The sequence below is a fragment of the Vitis vinifera genome, chromosome 18, assembly GCF_030704535.1.
Source record: "Vitis vinifera cultivar Pinot Noir 40024 chromosome 18, ASM3070453v1".
NCBI lineage: Eukaryota > Viridiplantae > Streptophyta > Magnoliopsida > Vitales > Vitaceae > Vitis > Vitis vinifera.
Window position 1 is genome coordinate 30,319,356 of NC_081822.1, and position 15,967 is coordinate 30,335,322.

Here is a 15,967-nt window from a genome sequence, read left to right on the forward strand (position 1 = left end):
TTATATAAAAAAATAGGAACTCAAAACAAGTATGTGCTCGAGCATTGTTGACCCACAACAACTAAGAGGGTTATCCGACCCAACATTTTAAAACTACTTGATTTTGGTAACTACATAACCTATCACATATGCCTTTCTAGAGCTTCAAAAGCATTATGCTTACTACATAATTTGCGCATTCTCTCTAAGCTAAAAGGTCCTCTAGGAGTGGTGTTGACATACCAACTATGAGTTTGTGTCTAAAATTGAGAAGGGCCATGTTGGTGAAGTGTGAGTGATTTACAACAATTGAGGCAATAACATTCATAATGTACTTCCCCTATTGTATATGTAAGACTTTGCAAAATACAGGTATAAACTCAATCCTACTGCACTCAGCCCTGCAAGAACCCAATAATAGTTATCGAGATGTGCCCGATTGAGATTATCGTTGAACCAGCTATGTTGGCCATCTCCACCAGTTGCTTTTTCAATTGCAGAGATAAGAAAGCTGCTCAGGAAGTTCCCTACACCTAAGATACTGAGGTAGAGGGCGATACCGACACTCCTTAATTCGGTTGGGACTTGATCATAGAAAAACTCTTGAAGACCAACTATGGTGACCACATCAGAAACTCCAAACAAGATGTATTGGGGAAGCAACCACCATACACTCATTGGAAGAGTCACGTTTGGCATATCAACCAGCCCATGTTCTTGAGCTGTTTTTAGCCGTTTCATCTCAACTAGCGCTGCAACTACCATGGAAATGGCGGACAGAAACATGCCTGTTCCGATCCTCTGAAGCATTGTTATGCCAGATGGCTTCCTAGTTAAGGTTCTTGCAATAGGAACCAAGATGCGGTCATATATGGGGACAATGAGGACAATGGAGAGGCCGATAAAGCCTTGAAGTGAAGAAGCTGGTATGTCAATCCCCCATCCAATCGATCTGTCCATGGTGATTCCTTGCTTGGTAAAGAAAGTAGATGACTGTGCAAACGCAATAGCATACACCAGACAAGTAGTCCATATGGGAAACAGTCTTAAAACTGCCTTTGCTTCTTCAACATTATCAATGGTACACTGCCTTCCATTTCCTTTGGAACCATCTGGTGCAAGCAACGCCTTGTTCAAGCACCTTTCAAAATAGAAAGTGACCCAAATATGATATGTTAAATGAATTCCAATGAAGTAAAAGTTAGCGCAAAAGGAAAAAAAAACTATCAAATTTCAAAAGACCAATCTCTGAGGATCATTTTTACTACAGCCTTACTTGAATTGTTGAGAAACCTGGTGATGTGGGGCTTCTCTAGCTAACTCTTCTGTAGCTACCAATGAAGGCATTGTTCGCCAATTCTTAGCTGCTGCAATAAACACCTTACCAATTCTCACAAATGGGCTTTTCTCATCCGTTTTGACACTATATCGATAAGTCCTAGTCCCAAGCAAGAAAAGGAGCAGTGCCGCTATCATGACAACGCATGGAATTCCAAATCCAAGACCCCAATTCAAGTTCTCTTGAATGTAGCTCAAGACAGAGTAATTTATTACAGTACCAAAGCAAAGACCAAAATACCACCAGTTGAAAAATGAGCTTTTGGCTTTGCATTCCTCTGGATTTCGTCCATCAAATTGGTCGGCTCCAAATGCCTGGTTGCAAGGCTTGTGCCCACCTTGCCCTACTGCCACTAAATACAATGAGAAAAAGAAGAGGATTATTTGGAGCTGAGGAGGAGAACATGATGTGATTTGGTTGCTTTTTTGGCAGTCAGAAGGGCTGGGAGACGGAAGCACAGCAGACAGTGTTAACAACCCTAGTCCCTGCATTTCATGTCAATCCATTCAAAGATAATCATCATTCAAGCATAGAAGAAGCTTCAAACGGTATGCTAGAATTAGTGCTTTAAAAACCACACAGAATTTAATACATTTCAAAATGATTATCTTCCTAACATTTCTGATTTCTGTCTAGTCCTTTTTAGGAGTACGAATTTTTCAACAATGGGGAGAGTCTAGAATCTGATGCAGGTTATTTCCCCGGCGACTCGTTGCCAGTGCTCAAGGGACCAGGAAATGGTTGTAATCTAGTAATTCTTGTGGGTCTAACATTAGAAAACTTTTTCAAGGTTTTTCAAGGATTTCATGGACTCCATGAGTGTTTTCAAGGTGGTATATATGGTTGGGACACCACTGTACTGCATTCAGTTCTGGACTATGTATGATATCAACTCATTTCAAAAAGCCAACTTTTCTCTTATCTGATTATTTATAGAAATGTTAGATGTAGAAAGTTAGATTTTTGAGCAAATCATTTTCTTTGATCATTTTAAACAAACTTTCTACAGATATGGCCTTAAAATCTTTCAAATTGATTTTTTATATTTTTTTCCAAATATATTTCTTAAGGTCTTTAAATTAATTACCAATACTAAAATTTTCACAATTCTTATCTGTCTTTTAAGCCATTAGATTGTATCTGTTGAAATGCTTAGGCATATCAATAGTGAACTTTGATTAAAAAAAAAAAAAGTTGTACATTCTTTTAGTAAAAGATTGCTAACACATTTTGAGTTCAAAAGTCCAATTGTTACATGTTTTAGCTATTATCACACGTCATTATGAATTGAAAGTTGTTAGTTGTCACATCTCATCCAAAAGACTTTCATCATAAAAATTAACATTGCTTATGTCAAGTAATAAAATTTTCTGAGACCAAAACATTGTCTAAGACATTCTTGGTTAAAACATAGAAAAATGGAATTGTGAAAAATGTCTCTTGAAGAGACAACTTCAGTATAAATCCAATTTCTTTTGGGAATTGTAAAAAGTGTTTCTTAAAACCAAATTCAATTTTTTCGAAATTATTAAATGTATCTCTTAAAATCAAATTCAAGAGATACTAGTAGTATAAATTAAAATTTATGAAATTATGGAAAATATCTCTTGAAGAGACACATTCAATCTAAATCCAATTTCTTGGGAATTGTAGAAAGTGTCTCTTCAAGAGACATCAACAATATAAAACCAAATTCAAAAGACACGTAGTATAAATTAAAATTTGTGAAATTGTGAAAAGTGTCTCTTCAACAGATGTCTTTAGTATATATTGGAATTTGTGAAATTGTAGAAAATATCTTTTGAAGAGACACCTTTAATATAAATTCAAATTTTTTGGAATTGTAGAAAATGTTTTTTAAAGAGACTTTCAATAAAAAATCAAATTCAAATTTATGAAATTATACAAGGTGTTTTTTTTAAGAAATACCTTTAGTTTAAATCTAATTTTTTAGAATTATAGATGTCATTTAAAAAGACACATTTAATTCAAATTTAATTCTTTTAAATATATACAATGAATTTAAAAATGGTGAAATGTGTCTTTTCAACAAACACCTTCAACGTGGAAAAAAGGTTTTGTAAATCTATCAATATTTTTTTAACTACCATTTTTTAAGAATTATTTTTAAAGTTGCTGTAAAAGTTAAAAAGCCCAGGAAAAACAGGCTGTAACTATGACTGTAGAAGTGGGAATTTTTACTTAATCACATCGAGGACTCATAAAAATTTTGAAGAAGCTGCAGGAAGCTAACCAGGATGTAAAGAAAAGAAGCAATAATGATGGTTCGATATCGGCCAAGATAAGAATCTGCAACGAATGCTCCTACTAAGGGCAGTAAACCCCCTGTCCCTGACCATGTATTCACATTCTCGGCAGCAGTGGCCATGGACAGCCCTAATCGACCCGTAAGATAGTTTATAAGATTGGCTTGTATGCCAGAGTATGCAAACCTCTCTGCAACTTCAACACCTGCTTCCATATAAAGCCGAGGTCTGTACGAAGAAGCTTTGGGAAATAAATAATTTTTTATAAATATATGAAGGGAATTAGGGCTTACCTATGATGAAGTACGCAGATCTCCAACAGCCTGAGGTGGATCTCCTGGCTGGACGGCCTTTGTGATCGGTGTAGCCATCGACGATGTCTTCCAGCAGCGGAGATTCGGGTCCTCCGGGAGTTCCAGCTATGGTCATGTTTCTGGGGGAAACACACACCGGGGAAGGATGTTTTCTGCTTTTGCTCTAGATTTTTCTTTGTGCAGTTGTATGATGTATTTGTTAGGTACGGTTGTTATCTTTTTTCTTTAAGAGCTGTCACGTGCCCACGACTTTTGGACAAGGATTCATTAAAGTCTCCATGCATTTTCCTTTTTCCCTTTTTTTTTTATGCTTCCACTGACGTGTGATGCAAATTTATTCAATGAAATTGACCATCTGATATGTTGAGTGTGATAGCTAGTTTTTTTATTTTATTTTATATTTATTTATTTATTTTGATGATGGTGTCCAAACATTAATGCCACTATAACATAAATCATACTTTCGTAACCTAAAAGCCTCTTCATGGAAATGATGAATGACTAATGATGAATGATGAATGATGAATGATAAAAGTTGCGTGACAGGCATCACCCTAATCATGTCATGAGATAGTTTTAAATTTATAAATTTATAATTAGTTCCTATCTTGACTTTTGGACCATTACTAGGTTGTATTTTCTTTTAAATTTATAAATTTAATATTTGTTCCTATCTTGACTTTCCTAGCATTATTAGGTTGTTTTTTCACTTTGAATTAATAGATTAAAAGAGAAAAAAAAAAGTCATATTTGTAAATTTAATCTTCTTTATTTATTGTCTCTAAAAGTATTATGCTTTTGACATAAATGCTCCTCAATATATTGATGATTTACATTTGTATTTAAAAAAAAATGTTATTTTTCCTATAAAAAAAAAGTATGGATATTTTTGTCAAAAATTGATATTTTTTAGTATTAAATATTTTTTAGTATTAAAAAAGATTAAGGATTAAATTTATAAAATGGAGATGATTTCATCACTTTTAACCAACTAACCCTTTGACTTTTGGGGTTCTCATCCACTAAGGTTTCTATTGAGTGTGTCCATGTGAAATCGGAACTCTCTCAATCATAACTTGCATGGAATGGGCACCACAATGTCATGCATCTCTCTTAGCTATTCCATTGTCATCTCTATTCATATTAGCTAATAGATTTCATATAACTGTCAAGCATACCAATAAGAAAGGTATGTGAGTACCATACTTAAATCCCACATGGGCTATCATAATTAATCTATCTAAACTATCATAGTTAATCTACTTAATCACATTGGATTGACAATCTTAAATTTCTCACTAAATATATATATATATCTAAAGTCATGCTCTCACTAGTCTACTCATAAATGTATTTCAACATTTAAGATGTAATACAAATTGTTGGCAGTGAGCACAAAAGTAAGAGGCATCACTAAATAGTTGTCCCTTCACTATTATGGTATTTAACTTAAGTTTGGTTGCTCTCTTAGTAATATTTTTGTAGGACATGACTATAGTTGGGAATGTTAATAGGGTAGGTTTTAGGTGGGTTATTCCTATCCCAATTTCGTGTCTATATAATATGATAAATCTTATACTTAGAACAAATGGCAGAATGGTATGGATGCAAGGTGGCTAGATTGATTAGCATCCCTGCTCTACATCTCTTCCTAGATAAGCCTCATCCCTTCTTGGATAAGGGCTTGTTGATCTCTCCATTAGTGAATGACCAATTCCTTTGATATGTTGTTGCAAATTTAAATTGATCATAAACCACTAACACTCCCACAAAACTATTCTTATAAAGTCCCCCATCTTAAGAGGGTCTTTTGTAAAACTTAATAATTATTACTACTCTTATAAACTTAATATTTATTTACTTTGAGTAATCTTAAGAAATGCATTTATTTGTTAAACATGTATTGTAGATGTATAAGAAAATTAAAAAATATTCACTATAAAAAGTCAGTTGTGAATGTGGAGTCATAGTTGTGCGATACTCTCATTTAAAATGGGCACATGAGGTAAAAAGATTTGAGATTAAGAATAAATAAATTACTTTGACTTAATACTAAAAGTTATTTTTTCCCTTAAGTTATGGTATTAGGTTATTTTACCAAATATGATTTATCTACTTAATGATTTAAATCAAATTATTAAGTCGTTAGGTAGATTTACCAAATACCTCTAAGTTAGAAAAGAAAATTCATTTATGTACAAGAAAAGAGTAATTAATTTGAATACTAAGCTTTTTAAAATAAATATAAGCAAGTGATCCATGAAAGGTAGTGAGATTAACAACTTAGGACCAGACTTGGTAAGTCCCCTTGACTGTTTTTCCTTTGTTTTACCAAAATACTTAAGCTTAATTACATAGTAGCTCTGGCCAAGAGAAACCAAAGAAAGAGTTTGGGTATTGTTCTTAGGAATTGGCCCATGAAAATTGTCAATACTAGGTTAAATGAGTTATTTTTATTTAAATCATAAAGTAAAAAAAAAACAATAGATGAAATGATTTTTACAAAATAGAGTTAAATAAAGAAAAACTAAATTGATAATGATGCAAATATTAATTTTAAATTCAAATTATTTAAGTCTAGAGCTTTCCACAATCTAACTTTAAGTATAAAAACTAGAGAGAACAAGGGTTTTTAAGTAGAGTGATCTTAAGACTTTCGGATCCTTGATTGCTTGCTATCAATCTGAGCTTTACAAATTAGGATTACATACAAAACCTGATTTTTCCTTTTTAGAATAAAATCTTAAAACCATCTATTGAATGAGATTTATTGTTAATTTAAGGTTTAGTTATTTAACCCTCCTACACATGGCTTGTCTTAGGGTTGATAACGATAAGAAAGACCAAGATAACTAATGATCAAGAGTTACTAAGATCACTAGTATTGGGTAATAATCTACTACATCATTCCTTAATACAGTTCATAAGGATAAAACTAAAGATTCATAAATTGTAACCCAACTCATTAATCTCATTGTTATAAATATCTACCTATTGTTCTTATAAGTTTCTAATCTTTAGTTTTTCATGTTGCAAGCCTTAGATTGGCTTTTTGGCTTCTCATGGGGGTGATGTCATATTCACAATCCATAATAGAGTAAAAATCAATATATTTAATCAAAAGAAACTAGAAACAATATATTAAGTAAAAATGAAAGGAAACAAAACAAGCCTATTATCTTTTTCCACACCAACATCAAATTAACGGAAAACTCCCTAAAACATATAATTAAGAGAGTTTATATAGTAAATTCAATAACCTAACATGTGGCACACTTCCATTGGCCACTTTTTCCTAAGAAAAATCATAAAAAACCTAAAAGACTCAAAATATTGCAAGTTCTAAATGAGTATCATGTATTTTGAATTGGATGAAGACACTTGGAATTCGTCTCAATGTATTTCGGAAGTCAAAACTTGATCACCAATGGCTAAGTATGAAATTGGAGTGAGTTCGAAATTAATTTCAAATTTATAAGTAGGAGAAAAGCTTTATTCGAAATGCATGGAAGTGAGTTTGAAATTCACTATAAATAGATCTTTCATCTAGAATAATAAAAATTGTTAGGAAAACTTTGTATATATTCTAGGTCATGAGTTGGAAAAAGTTATGAAATGATGATGAGAGCGTAAAACATATATAGATTGGATAAAGATGTGAGAAAATGAGAAGTCAAGTTTTATGGTATAGACATTAGGAGTAGAAGAACATGAGATTATTTTAAAACTTAGGAGTTTTAACTATTTTATCATTGATTTGTAGTTGTTCCCATGGTATAATATATTAATATTCTTTCATATGTACATGTAAGTATAGCGAATGTAACCAAACCTCAATCTTTATATATGAATTTCCTTTATCTTTACATTAATACACCAACATATTAAACATTAAAAACTTAGGTTGACACAAAAATAACAAATCTAACTAATGCATACTTTAATGATACTAAAAATATATATACAACACATTCCTTCATTCTTTATTGCACATGTCAAATGATACATAGAGAAAATCTAGTCAAATGCATCATTTTTGGTAAAGGGCTATTTATTTAAGGTCTCGCTTAGGATCTTCCAATGGAAAATTTTAGACAATTGGGGTGATATATAGTAATAAAATGAAGTGCATATATTCATGGTGCACTTCTTCTATTGTAAATATAGATTTTGCAAAATGAATGTAGACAGCTAATCCAAGCACAATAAGCCTATAAAGTAGCCAATAAAAGTAATCAAGATGTGTCATATTGAGGTGATCATTAAGCCAACTATCTTGACCATCTTTACTAGTTGCTTTCTTAATGGTAGAGATAAGAAAGTTGCTAAAAAAGCTCCTCACACCAAAGATATTGAGGTAGAGGGTAACACTAACACTCCTTGATTCGTTTGGTACTTGATCATAGAAAAAATCTTGAAGACCAACCGTGGTGAACATGTTAGAAAGCCCGAATAAGATGTATTGGGGAACCAACCACCACACCCTCATTGGAACCATGGAATTTGGCATATCAATCAAGCCATGCTCTTGAGTTGTCTTGAGTTGTTTCATCTCTACTAGTGCTACAATTACTATGGAAATAGTAGATAAAAGCATCCTTGTTCCAATTCTCTCAAGCATTGTAATGCCGAAAGGTTTCCTGGTTAAAGCACTCACAATGGGAAGGAAGAGAACAATGTATTGGGAACCTTGGATTACTTCGTTCTCATGCCCTGAATTTAGTAGGGTGCATGCATCTATCCATAGGGCTCTTCAAATCTAATGTAACGAAAAACAATGACTTCAAAAACCATTATAGAATAAATATTTAGAGATTTAAAACTTATACTTGTGATTTGGATGTTCTAGGATCAAAATCCATCCATTGAAGAACATGCCTGAAAAAACTTGAGAGTCTTTCTCCTCATGTTGCTATCCACATGCGTATCTTGTGCACACAACTTGTGCTTGTCCTATGCAGTATAGCCCTACATCCAAGGAAGTCTTGTACACCCAAGATTTTCCGCTCGATGACTCAAATCGTGATCTTGGCACTCCAAAGTGTGGGATTTGAAGGTGACAAGGTTATGTTTTTCTTTCTCTCTAGAGGTGGAAGAAAGCTCCCACCAAATATCATTAGGAAACCTAAACCCTTAAAGGGGTATTTATAGGGTTGTCTATTAGGCTTAAGTGACTTAAGATATCAAGGCTTGGGTCACTTAATCTAGTCCAAAATGGATACTAATTGATTAATTAATCACAGAGGGTCATCTAATTAATTGATTAACCCAAAAGAAGTCTTAATTGATTAATTGACCTAGCAGGGCTCTAATTAATCAATTAGCTTAGTTCAGAGATGTTGTCCATTAACTCCTATTCAACCTTATGTAATTACTAAGATACTCTTTGTGGACCTCACATTTTAGCTTGATGCGTTCCCACTCGATGATGCGACTCATTTTTTTGTTTATTTGGTAAAAAATATGATTTTTAGAAAAGACTTGGAGTCGCTACTTATTTTTGTTTTATTTTTTTTAAGGGAAAACAAAATAAGAAAGAAAACCTTAAGTGTGACTCCTTATTTGGAAAAAACGGTCTGTAAAAAACCAAAACTGGGTTCGGGGATCAAGCTACTTATTGGGAAAGTATGGTGAAGACCGTAGCACTCCTCTAAGCCCCTAAGAATGGGTCTTTGCTAAATAAGGTGAAGTAAACATGACAATTAACTAAAATATCAATGAATACCAAAATAGTCATAGTTAAAAAACAAGTTATGATAATAGAATAATAAACAAAGTGAGGGTGAGAGCATACCTTAATAGTAGGTAATAAAGCACTGTCATGAAAACAAGATTAGTGTACAATGACAAGTGTAAAAAATCTTACATAAAACCAAATCAAAATCAAACAAAGTCGATTGCACATTTTACTTGAATTATTTTTGAAAGAAATGTTATGAATATTGGGCCTCCACCAAAGCCCAATTTATTTTGTTATGAATTAATTCTCATAAATTCCAATATTTTGAAATTACGAAAACTTATTCATTTTTATATTTAAAAAAAAATTGAAAATGAGAGTTTTGAAAATTAAATTGAAATTTTGGAAATGGAATTTTAAAAATTAAGTTTGGAATTTTGGAATTTTGGAAATGGAATTTAAAAAAATTAAATTTGGAATTTTGGAAATAGTATTTAAAAAAATTAAATTTCGAATTTTGGAAATTTTGGAAATAGTATTTAAAAAAATTAAATTTCGAATTTTGGAAATTTTGGAAATGGAATTTTAAAACTTAAATTTGGAAATTTGGAAAATTTAATTTGAATAATTATTTGAAAATGGGATTGCTTAAAAAAATAAATTTTTAAAAGATGAATTTTAAAATGAGAATGCATGTGGGTTGTATGTGGTGACCACGTGGGCTGCATATGGGTTGCCTATAGAAGACATGGGTTGCCTATGGAAGATATGGGTTGCACATGGGAGGCATATGGGCTACCTATGGAAGATATGTGCCGCACAAGGGAGGTATAGGCTAAACATGAGAGACATGGGTTGTCTATGGAAGACATGGGCTGCACAAGGGAGGTGTGGGTTGAACATGAGAGATATGGACTGCCTATAGAAGACATGGGTTGCATAAGGGAGGTATGGACTGAACATGAGAGGTATGGGCTAAACATGAGAGACATGGGCTGCCTATGGAAGGTATGGATGTGTGAGAGGAGTATGGGTTGCATGGGAGTTGAGGGATGGCCATATGGTGGCCATGGGTGAGTCGTGGACTGCATGGTGGTGATATAGAGGCCATGGGTGAGCTGTGTGGTGAAGTGTGGGTTGTAGGTGTGCATGTGGTGAGATGTGTGGTGTGGGTGAGTCATGGGTGAGAGTGTGGTGGCCATGGTGTCCATAGGGTGCATGTGGACTTCATGTGGGCTATATGTGGAGGGTGTGCAAGCCATGGGTGAGCATGTGGTGAGGTATGGGTTATAGGTGAGCATGTGGTGAGGTGTGGGGTGTGGGTGAATTATGGGTGAGCATGTGGTGGCCATGACGGCCATAGGGTGCATGTGGGCTGTATGTGGAGGATGTGCAAGCCATGGGTGAGCATGTGGTGAGGTGTGGGCTATGGGTGAGCATGTGGTGGCCATGGCGGGCTGCATGGGTGAGTTGTGAGGGTGAGCAGGCCATGGGTGAGCTATGAAGGTGAGCAAGCCATGGGTGAGCCTGTGGTAAGGTGCGGGTTGCATGAGTGAGTTGTGAGGGTGAGGTGTGGGCTGTAGGTGATGGTATGGAGATCATAGATGAGTTGTGAGTTGCATGGGTGAGCTGTGAGGGTGAGTAAGCCATTGGTGAGCATGTATGTAGCTTCTACACCAGCAACTTTAGCAATATCAGCAGGTTGAGGAGTAGATACTTTATTTTTTTAACAAGTTGACTGTTTTGTCTAGAATGCTACTGCCTTTTGGAAACAGGGTCATTAGTGGGGGAAGAACCTTTAGATGCATCCTTCTTTGATGTCTTCTCAAGTATTTATCTCAAAAGCATACAATGGTGAATCAGGTCTTCCAACTAGTACCGACATCAAAAGTTGCAATTGGGTTTGTTGCAACAATTCTTAGAAAATATCAATAGTAAGAAATCTTATATTGAAAAACCTTTCAATTGCCAGAGACTAGAATATTGACAACACAAACTCATACAACTTCAAACTCAGAGGTATCATTTCTTCCACTAATGAATCTCCACTCAATTTAGCCTTTGTAGAAACTAGTGGTATTATTTGTATGCTAAGGCTAGAGTGTTGTCTCTTCTACATTCTTTGTCTTTGTAACCACCGTCATTATCTTGTCTCACATAGACTTGGGGATGCATAAACACATTTAGAAAACATTTGGAAAGATTATTCCAGAGGAACATTATTACAAGTAATCTCCTCAGAAACCCGGGCAAGTTGGCCATTCCTGTAAGGCATTCGCCCAATATTGCACACTTTTCTACTGCACAGATACAAGCTAAAACTAAGAACAAAGAATAAAACAACCTAAAAATAGAGCATACCTAAAGCAAATAAACAAACCATTGAACAAGGCCTCATTTCATGTTGTGATCAATGAGCCTAGAACAGGTGAATCTAATAAAAAGCAAGAGTATGATTCTCAAATATCTATCTCATAGGTGAATCAATGCATCAACTATGCACAGAAAGAATCAAAGAAACTAAAATAGAACCAAAATAGAGCATGCATGAGCAATCTCAAATTCAACAAAACAAGTGTGTGGCCCTTGATGTCCACACCCAAACAAACTATGCCCAAAATTCAGTAAGAGAATGAGGAAGAACAAAATATAAGTGAGATCATAGAAGATAACATGGGCCATACTTGAGCAATCTCCACTCAAGTAAAGAATTGATTGACTTATTGTATTTTCCCTTTTTTTCTTGGTTGGAAAACCCCAAAGTTCTCTCTACTTTTTCCTTAAGTTGTTATTCTTTTCTTCTTTTCTTCAAGCCTTTCTTCTCTAGTCGAAAGTGTCCCCCTCAAGCTCTCTATGTAACTCTCAAAAGATGCTCATCTCCTAGTTTTCTTTTGCACCAAAAACCCACCAAGTAGTCCTTTTTCTATTCACAACCCCTTCATTCTCCAAAAGTCCTCTACCGATTTCTTCCTCTAATCACTCTAAAAATAGCCATCTCCTTTCTTCTTTTATGAAAATCCTCATTTTTCAATACCCCTAACCCTTGAAAATCCTCATTTCACCCTTCGTTTTTCAAAAAAATCTCATTTCCCATGCAATCCTTGGTTCCCATGTTTTTTCATTTTCATTTTTTATAATAATAATAATAATAATAATAATAATAATAATAATAATAATGATAATAATAATAATAATAATAATTAAAAAAAATAAAAAATAAAAATAAAAAATTAAAAAAATAAAAGTGATGCAACCATACGAACACAAGTCATGGAAACCGTACAAGACATGCTTAAAAGGTGACCTAGACAAGCCAAGTAAAGCTAACTAGGCCCAAGTGGGTCAAGTGTGTCTAAGTGAGCCTAAACGGGCCTATATGAACCAGAATGGGTCTAGGTGAACCTAAGTGGGATCTAACCTAAGGACGAAGGGTGGCCAAGGTCATAGTGTGGGTTCAAATGAGTCCCTCAACAAAGGGTCCCTGAAGGTGGCTTAGAAAATGAAACTATGTAAGTGTCAACGGGCCACCAAGGGATGACAACGAATCAAAAGAGAAGTATGGGAAGACACTTAGTGCCACATCTGCTACGAGGACAAAATGGAGGGTTGACAAATATGCCCCTCTTCAGTAGAGATCACAAGTGTAAGGAATGTGAGTAGAAATACGAGTAATGAGTGTAATGAAGTGAGCTATATCGAAGAACTAAGAAAATACCAGAAATTTTGTCCTAGCACATGATGCAATAAACTCCAAGATAAACCAAATACAAAGGAAGAAATACCCTAAATAAAAGGTTTATAGGAAGTGGCTTTAAGCGCCTATGAAAATCATGGCTCTGAACACCTACGAAAATGATGGCTTTGAACGTCTATGCAAATGGTGGCTTTGAATGCCTATGCAAATCGTGGCTCTGAATGCCTATGGAAATGATGGCTCTGAATGCCTATGGGAGTGGTGGCTCTGAACACCTATGAAAGTGGTGGCTCTGAATGCTTATGAAAATGATGTCTCTGAATGACTATGAAAATGGTGGCTTTGAACGCCCAGGAAAATGATGGCTCTGAATGCCCATGGGGGGGGGGGGGGGATGGCTCTGAATGCTTAGGAAAATGATGGCTCTAAATTCCTATGGGAGTGGTGGCTCTGAATGCCTATGAAAATGATGGCTTTGAACGCCTATGAAAATGGTGGCTCTAAACACCCAAGAAAATGATGGTTCTAAATGCTTATGAAAATGATGGCTCTGAACGCCTATGCAAATGATGGCTCTGAACGCCTATGCAAATGGTGACTCTAAACTCCTATGCAAATCGTGGCTCTAAACGCCTATGCAAGTGGTGGCTTTGAACGCCTAAGGAAATGATGGCTTTAATAACCTATGGGAGTGGTGACTCTGAATGCCTATGGGAATGATGACTCTAAATGCTTATGAAAATGATGGCTCTGAACGCCTATGTGAGTGATGGCTCTGAATGCCTATGGGAGTGATGGCTCTGAATGCCTATGGGAGTGATAGCTCTAAACACCTAAGAAAATGATGGCTCTGAAAGCCTATGAAAATGATGGCTCTGAACGCCTATGAAAAAAATGGCTCTGAACACCTATGAAAATGGTGGCTCTGAACGCCTATGGGAGTGATGGCTCTGAATGCCTATGAGAGTGATGGCTCTAAACACCTATGAAAATGATGGCTCTGAAAGCCTATGAAACTGATGGCTCTGAACACCTATGAAAATGATGGCTCTGAACACCTATGAAAATGGTGGCTTTGAACGCCTATGGGAGTGATGGCTCTGAATGCCTATGGAAATGATGAAGAAAAAAATTAATAATCTCTACACTGGGGATATGCCCCAGTATCAAAGTTGCATCAAGCTATTAAAATGTTGAATGAAACAAGTAGCTGCAAATATCGTGATGAGAAAGAAACAACACATTGTGATAAAGGTCTCAAGAAGTATAAACACAAATCTTTTTATGTTTCAAATAAATTCCTTGTCAATTGATCTCAAACATAAAGCTCAACAGATACACATCACAATTTGAAAAAAAAAACAATTATAGCGAAAACAAATCATCTCATAAACTCTTGATTGGGGAGTCCATCAATGCTTTCTAGGTGAAATTTGATGTGATCCATCTCAATCTCAAGCAAAGTCATATGTAGCCAACCAAAATATCACAAATCATGAAAAATTTGAAGATAATGCTCAAATCAGGAGGTAAACTGGTTGTGAAAGCAATAACTGATCATAGAGATATCAATCCCCTGTGTAGAATAAGGAATCATAAATACAAGGCATAAAACTATTCATCTCATCAAAGTGAGGAATATGCCCTAGTGTAATAGATGATTCCACATGAAGTAAGTAATCAATACTGACCATCCACCCATGCACTATTGCCCCAATCAGATCTCCTTAACAAGAGAGGGATATGCCCTAGTATGACACCTGATATACAAATCTCAGGAGGAATGAACAACATCAATTATCCATTTGTGCATCCAACAATCACACAAATCTTAGCATCCCAAGGGAAAGATAACACACTCATATAATGATGACCAAAGTACTGGGCTAAGGTGTAACAGAGTAGATGCATAGTGTATAACAAAGGTTTATCATTACTAATCAAGCATCTCCCCAAATCATGGATGTGGGAGTCATGCAAACCAATCACAACTAGGAACATCCCATGGTGAGGGTAATATGCCCCAGTATAGGCATCTGGTGTGTCAAAGAGACGAAACTGATATCACCAACAGAATACTATCTCCATACTCAGGTTCTGCCAAACATCATCAGACTAAGCAAAAGAGGAACCAAATGTCACTCGAAACATTTTCCATAAGGGAAAGCACAACAACACCCATATTTCAACCAATCACTAAAACTTGCCCAACTGAAGACTGTCAAAGATAACATCTAATCTCATGGCCTCAGAGTGGTCTTATGACATGGACCGTAATGTAGGCGTAGGGTAATAGAGTGAAAGAAATGAAAGGAAACTAAGCTCAAGTACCTAATAATCAAACCCAATACCCTCGTGTATAAGATGTAATGTGAAGAATAATCTCGTAAGTCAATGAACTCGATAACAAACAATGGAAGTGTCAATGATGAAATATAAGAGAAAAGAGAAATGGTCAAGTTGTCAATGCAGTATGCGATGGATATGGGAGAAGCTAATAAATCAAAGACATGTATCAATGTAAGAAAGAGATAAATATGGAGTGACCAATATGAAAAGAGATGATGGGAAACGAATGAGAGAAGCAAGAAGGTGCAGAGAATGATGACCAACTCATATTAGTGCAATCAAAGAAAATCATATCACCAAAGATGGAATGGTAGTGAAGACAATGATCCGGAGACCCTAGTGATG

At 35.2% G+C, this 15,967-nt stretch overlaps 1 protein-coding gene across 3 annotated transcripts; it reads right to left on the reverse strand.

Moving 5' to 3' along the window:
* Positions 1 to 13: 13 nt before the first annotated feature.
* Positions 14 to 4,080, reverse strand: LOC100854655 (protein NRT1/ PTR FAMILY 5.10). Of its 3 annotated transcripts, none has more exons than XM_019216462.2 (4): positions 3,879 to 4,080; positions 3,573 to 3,790; positions 1,256 to 1,803; positions 14 to 1,120 (listed from the first exon to the last, which is right to left on the reverse strand). In XM_019216462.2, the coding sequence occupies exons 1-4, from the start codon at positions 4,012 to 4,014 to the stop codon at positions 304 to 306; spliced, it is 1,719 nt and encodes a 572-aa protein (XP_019072007.1). In that variant the 5' UTR covers positions 4,015 to 4,080; the 3' UTR covers positions 14 to 303. The 3 variants fall into 3 exon arrangements, with proteins under 3 accessions (XP_019072007.1, XP_019072005.1, XP_019072008.1); XM_019216460.2 differs by having other exon boundaries at positions 3,573 to 3,826; positions 3,879 to 4,067; XM_019216463.2 differs by having other exon boundaries at positions 3,573 to 3,813; positions 3,879 to 4,062.
* Positions 4,081 to 15,967: the final 11,887 nt, after the last annotated feature.